Genomic DNA, 6,168 nt, shown 5'->3' with positions numbered 1-6,168 from the left:
TCTCTTTCGTATAACATTGTTTTGTAACATAATCTTAATGATTATTGAATAATATAAATGGATAAAAAACTTATTTAAATTTCATTTTGTGAAATTTTTATATTTGAAATTTATAAGTTCCAAATTACTTTAATTAAATTCAAATACAAGTAAACAATTTCAACATAATCGGACCCACACATACTATATTGAATAATTGGATTTGAAATCTTAAATTTGGTAAAACAATAATTTACATTCTCACCCAACAACAATTACTGGCCCGGGGCCAGGGAAAAAAAATATACTGGTAGAGAAATGGCAATCAACTTACTGAAGAAGTGTATATATATTAGTTGAAGGCCTTGGGATATGTAAGTTCAAGCTTTTTTGTTCCCATTGTTTTCCATGTCCCAATGCACTTATTTTCTCTGCTCTTTTCATCTTCTCTTCATAACAAAATTTTCAATGCCATGCCTTAGGAATTAAGTCCAGCAACTTCACACAAGCGACTTGATTTATTGGCTTTATAATTCATAAGGTTTGATCACTTATTAATAAAGATATCAGTGTTTGTATATAATTATATACATGTTCTTCTTTCATTTCTGATATTTTTTTTGTGTTTTTTTCTTGACATCCCAGTTGTTTAATCTGTCTCAATCCTTCTCTGGAAGTGGAACCTGCTTGGTTTTGGTGTTTCTGGGTTGTTTGGTTGGCAAGTTTGAAGTATAAAAATGTGTCCGGGAAGTGGAACGTCTGAATCTCCAGGGAGTATAAGCAGTGATCAACTATTAATTACAACGGAAGAAGATGACAATGAAGAAGAAAAGACAGCAAAACCTGAAAGAAAATTCATGCAGGGTTTCTTTAGACATCTTCCGATGAATGGTCTCCGTGGACTGCAGTTGCACGAGGCAAGACTCTCTTTCTTGCTTTCTAGCTTGTTTGTTAATTTAGTTCTCTTGATGATCAAAGAATAAAAAAGGAAGTTTAAAGCTTTACAGTTCATTCTTCACATGTCCAAAATGAGTTTATGCATAAAATGGTATGTGCTTATGAAGGAGGAAAGTAATAATTTTCTTTCCAAATAAGCGCTTTTGACCTAATTTCGTCATTGCCTTTCATTAAAGCATGTACTTATGGCAATGACGTGCTTCATTATTTATGAAATAAAAGGTTTAACTTACTGTTGAAGCAAAATAGAAATCAAAAAAGATTTGAACAAGTTTTCAGAGCAATAGCTTTCTTTTTTCCCTTTTTGTTGCTGCTTATTTTGTAAATGAACGCTGATATTTATGTACTGGGTTGAGACCATTTATAGTGGAGGAAGAAAAGAGAGTTGTGGCCTGGCTGTGGCTAGCAAAAAGATTGTCATTGTAGCTAATATTCTGAGGTTTTACTTATGGTGGAGATTCTTTTTTTTTTTTTTTTTTTTTTTTGTGGAATGGTGGTAGAGATTCTTTGTGTCCTTATAATAAAAACCATGTACGTGCCACTTTGAAGAATTGACCAAGATGTTTGCCCAAACAAAGAATAGCCGGGTATTCAGGAGGGTAGTGGATTCCACTTTAGGCTAAACACTTAACACTGTACAGAGTGAGTGAGATTTCTTTAAGTGAAACTTTATATATAAAATATTTTTATTTTGACTTTCAAGAGTTTAAGATGATGACCAGTGGAATGCACTAAAAATGAAGTGAAAGTGTGCAGAATGATCAATCTTTGGAGATATTCTTTTAGGCATTTTGTTTTTATTCAATGTCATACACCCAGTGGATCTTACTGTTTTTTGTTTTTACTTTCATTTGGCTACTAAAAGTGACCATTAGGCATATTAGCTTATAAATCATTCATAGCCCCACTATATCTCTTGTATATTATTTCTGTGAGAGATGCTTCTTCTAATTAGCTTTCAGCTGCCCTGCAAAGAGTTTAACTTTAAAAGCATAAATGCATGGAATCTATTTAAGATAGTTTATTTTGTCCCTCGGTTACTTTTAGAAAAGTTTATACTTTTATTTTAGGATCCTGTTTGCATACCTGAAAAGTGGTTCAAAATGCTCTTTTGAACTTTGGTACACTTAAAAATTTTAAAAAACCCAAAAGCTCCAATCTTTATTTTATTTTTTCACTTCACTTACTGTACTCTAAAAGTTTAACGAATATCAATTATATGCAGGTCGGAGCAGAGGTTCTATCTCTGGGAAAGATTGCAGGCCCCATAGTAATGACAACATTGCTTCTAAATTCAAGATCTTCAATTTCTATGCTCTTTTTGGGTCATCTTGGGAGAACAGAGTTAGCTGGGGGCTCGCTGGCACTTGGGTGTGCAAATATCACAGGAGTTTCAGTCATTAAAGGCCTGGCTATTGGAATGGATCCAATTTGTGGGCAAGCCTATGGAGCCAAGAGATTTTCAGTTCTGAGTCAAATCTACCAAAAAGCTTTGTGTCTCCTCTTGCTTGTATCCGTTTTCATCTCTCTCTTTTGGCTAAACACGGAGCCCATTTTTCTACGTTTGGGACAACATCCTGATATCTCAAAAGTTGCTAATAGTTACATGCTCTTTTCTATTCCTGAATTGCTAGCTCAAGCCACTCTCCACCCAATGAGGGCCTTTTTAAGAACCCAAGGCCGCACTAGCCCACTTACAATTTCAGCTATTTTTGCTGTCGTCCTTCACCTTCCAATCAACTACTTATTTGCTATTCATTTGAAGTTAGGAGTAAAAGGTGTTGCATTGGCTCTTGCTTTTAATACATTAAATATGAATTTGGGCTTGCTGATTTATGTCATTGTGTCAAAAGAAGCACTCAAACCTTGGCATGGGTTCACCTTTTATTCCTTCTTTCATGGGTGGCGACCATTGCTAAGTCTTTCTGTGCCCAGTTGCATTTCTGTGTGCTTGGAGTGGTGGTGGTATGAAATTATGCTGTTTCTTTGTGGATTACTCGGCAATCCAGAGATTAGCATTTCAGCCATGGGTATTCTTATTCAAACAACAGGGATTCTCTATGTCTTCCCATTTGCAATGAACTGCAGCTTGGCAACAAGAGTTGGCCACGCATTGGGCGCTGGGCAGCCTTCTCGGGCCCAATGGACTGCAATAATCGGCATAACTATGGCATTCGGTTTTGGACTTTCGGCCTTCGTTTTCATGACTGCCATGAAATCTATATGGGGGAAATTGTACACAAGTGAGCCACAAGTTCTTCATTTGATCTCGGCTACACTTCCCATTTTGGGGTTATGCGAAATCGGCAACTCTCCGCAAACATCAGCCTGTGGAGTCTTGACAGGAACCGCACGTCCCAAAGATGGCGCACGCATAAATTTATGTTCATTTTACTTGGTGGGATTACCAGTTGCGGTTCTCACAACATTCAAATTCAAAGTTGGGTTCAAGGGTCTTTGGTTTGGGCTGCTGGCTGCGCAATTGTCGTGTCTCTGCATGATGATCTACACGTTGATGCAAACGGACTGGAGGCACCAAGCGAAGAGGGCTGCGGAGCTCACCATGGCTGCAGAAGATAGGAATGATGATTTAGAGAGTAATTTAATTAGCAATGAACAATGAGTCAGTCTCCAGGATTAATTTGATTTGACCTCCCAAACACTCAGCATTTTGACAAGCTCCTCCAGGGATAGGCTGAAACATATAAATAAGTGCAAAACTTCCTCTTCTGACAAGAAACTCACCATTGATTAGATGTTCTTGACAATTATAAAGAAAAAAAATAATAATCTTACTAAATGATTTATATTTATTAATTCATGAATCATGATCTACAAAGCAGAGCCATCAATTCTTTGAGCATGTGCCTGGCTTCTTTGTTGCACCTAAAAAAAAAAAATCATACAAGCACATAACTAAAGCTCCAGTTTATTAGTTTATTTTTAATGTTGATCCAAGCCCATGTTCAAAGCTCCAATTTAGGTACTCTTTTAAGTGGTTTGATTTGGGCTTTCTTGTTTACGCATTTTAGGCATACCGAATGTCAAGTTCTTTTTCCTTTGTGCCCATCAACATGGGTAATATAATTTATTTATTTTTTGTAACGGAAAGTGTCTAGGCCAGCTTGCAAGTATCTTAACTAGTCTTTCGAGACCCTGAAGTTAATAAGCAGACAGTGGCTAGTCTTATTAGTAGTCTTGAGGATTCGAACTCATAATCTCTTGAGTAATACACCCAAAAGTCTCAAGCGAACCGCTAAACTACCTAGACGTAATTAATATAATTTCACTATACACGAATATGTTAACTTGTTGGTGTGAAGGCAACTGTCCATGGAAGACCTACAGATTGGAATATTGTGATGAAATATGAATGTCATGATTGTAGCTAATCACTAAGATTACGCCAATCATCCAAAATTCCTCAATTTTTTAATTAAGTATAATTACATTATTTTGCTTTCTTAGTGTATAGCTAATTTTTTGTACAAATAGATAATGTATTTACAATTCAAAATAAATCAATACGATATAATTAAATTAATTTAAAGATATCTCTTTAACATAGATCTTTCAGTTATCTTTTTTGTCTCTTCAAATTATCTCTCTTGTCCTCTCAATTCCCGGCATGAAATCATAGCATCCAAATTAAATTAGCTTCCGCTCAGCTGGCTTCAGGATGCAAATGGTTTATGGCATTCATATTGCAGCAACAAATCAATGGAACAGTTGAAATAATTTTATAATATTTGATTAAATGGTATGAGGGGTTATTCGAAGCCTTAAAAATAGGTGTCACATGCACAATAACAAATATTTATTTTATTTAGATCACGTGGTTGTTTAAATAAGATAGTCACGATCAAATCAATAGTGACTGAGTAAAGACGGAAGGGTGGATAGTTGCCGACGTGTCTTCCACTAAATGCTTTTGAGTTTGAGCACTTTCCTTTTTTTATTAGCCAGCCCTTTGAATTTGGAAGCAACCAGAATTTAACTAACCTTATCAGTTATCCCACCAGGACCACCACCCACCACCGTTTTACATCGCCACCTCATCTTCCATCATTCTCCTCCTGCTCACGTGGCACTTTTTTTTTTTTTTTTAAGGTTTTTATACTTGGCTATATTAATTATTAAATATGAATAATATTACGCCAACAATCTTTTTTCCCAATGCTGACTTGACCTGGCATTGTCACGACAACTCCATCACGAAAAATGATTTTGACTAGACTTAGGGCATGATTGTTCTTTATAAAGATATGGTCGTTTCTTACGAAGAAATGAATGTTTCTCAATAGGAGGAGGAGGAGGAGGAGGAGGAGGAGAAGAAGAAGAAAAGAGAATAGAAGAAACTATTGTTCCTTAAACGAAGAACAATCTTCCTTCAAGGAACAGTGATTCCCTGCGAAGGAATAATTGTTCCTTTATAAGGTACAATCGTTCCTTTATAAGGAACCGTCATTTCTTCATAGGAGACGGTCATTACTTCTCTAGAAACGACCATTTGTTTCTCGTAATACTTGGATGCATTGGGTGTGGTGGGAGCTGACGTGGCATTGTTAATTTGTTGATACGTTAAGGTTGTAAGAGAGATTTGTGAGAATGGATTGTTCGCATAGCGTTACTCATTAAATATTTTATTTGTGAGAGACAAAGCCCCACTGCCCCATCATTTTATAATTTTGTGAAACAAAAAAAAAAAAGTATTTTCTTATTTATGATTTTTTTTAAAATCATATTCTCTTAAAGTATTTTATTTAGAAATTAAAAAAAAAATCATCTTTTTAAGTTTGTTTTATAATGTCAAAGGATTTTTAAATACACCATTAATGAACAAAGTACTTAAAATATGTATATTTTGTATTTTTGGGATATGTTTAGGAATTTATTTTGGGCACAAACATCTTGTAACTTCATGGGAAAAAAAAAAAATCACTGATTAAATTATTTTGACCAAAATATAATATAAAAATATTCATAAATTAATTTAACATTTTTTTTCCAAAAGCTCTCGAGAGTGTACTATTGAATTAAAAGAATATTAAACCAGCATTGGAGAATTGAGTCGTCATTCTTCAATTAAAATTTTTAGATGTATTACTTAAAATATTTTGAATTTAATTAATCTCGGTTGCTAATAGGAGTGATCATTGAAAATTTATTGGGTTGTTAACTTTAATATCTGAAAGAATTAGTTGAGGTACGTACAAACTAACTCGATTATTA

The 6,168-nt window shown here is 34.7% G+C and overlaps 1 protein-coding gene across 1 annotated transcript; it reads left to right on the top strand.

The window, feature by feature from the left end:
- Positions 1–2,152: 2,152 nt before the first annotated feature.
- On the top strand, positions 2,153–3,559 carry LOC116105342 (protein DETOXIFICATION 53-like). Its single transcript, XM_031391776.1, has one exon. The coding sequence runs from the start codon at positions 2,156–2,158 to the stop codon at positions 3,557–3,559; it is 1,404 nt and encodes a 467-aa protein (XP_031247636.1). The 5' UTR covers positions 2,153–2,155.
- The last annotated feature ends 2,609 nt before the right edge of the window (positions 3,560–6,168 follow it).

This window comes from Pistacia vera, unplaced genomic scaffold (assembly GCF_008641045.1).
Source record: "Pistacia vera cultivar Batoury unplaced genomic scaffold, PisVer_v2 Contig1161, whole genome shotgun sequence".
In the NCBI taxonomy this organism is placed as follows: domain Eukaryota; kingdom Viridiplantae; phylum Streptophyta; class Magnoliopsida; order Sapindales; family Anacardiaceae; genus Pistacia; species Pistacia vera.
The sequence above is the reverse complement of the archived record's forward strand: the minus strand, read 5'-3'. Positions and strand labels throughout refer to the sequence as shown.

What these genes read in the sequence shown, in the direction of transcription:
- LOC116105342 (XM_031391776.1), top strand. Translation starts at nt 2,156, where the DNA reads ATGCAGGTCGGAGCAGAGGTTCTATCTCTGGGAAAGATTGCAGGCCCC.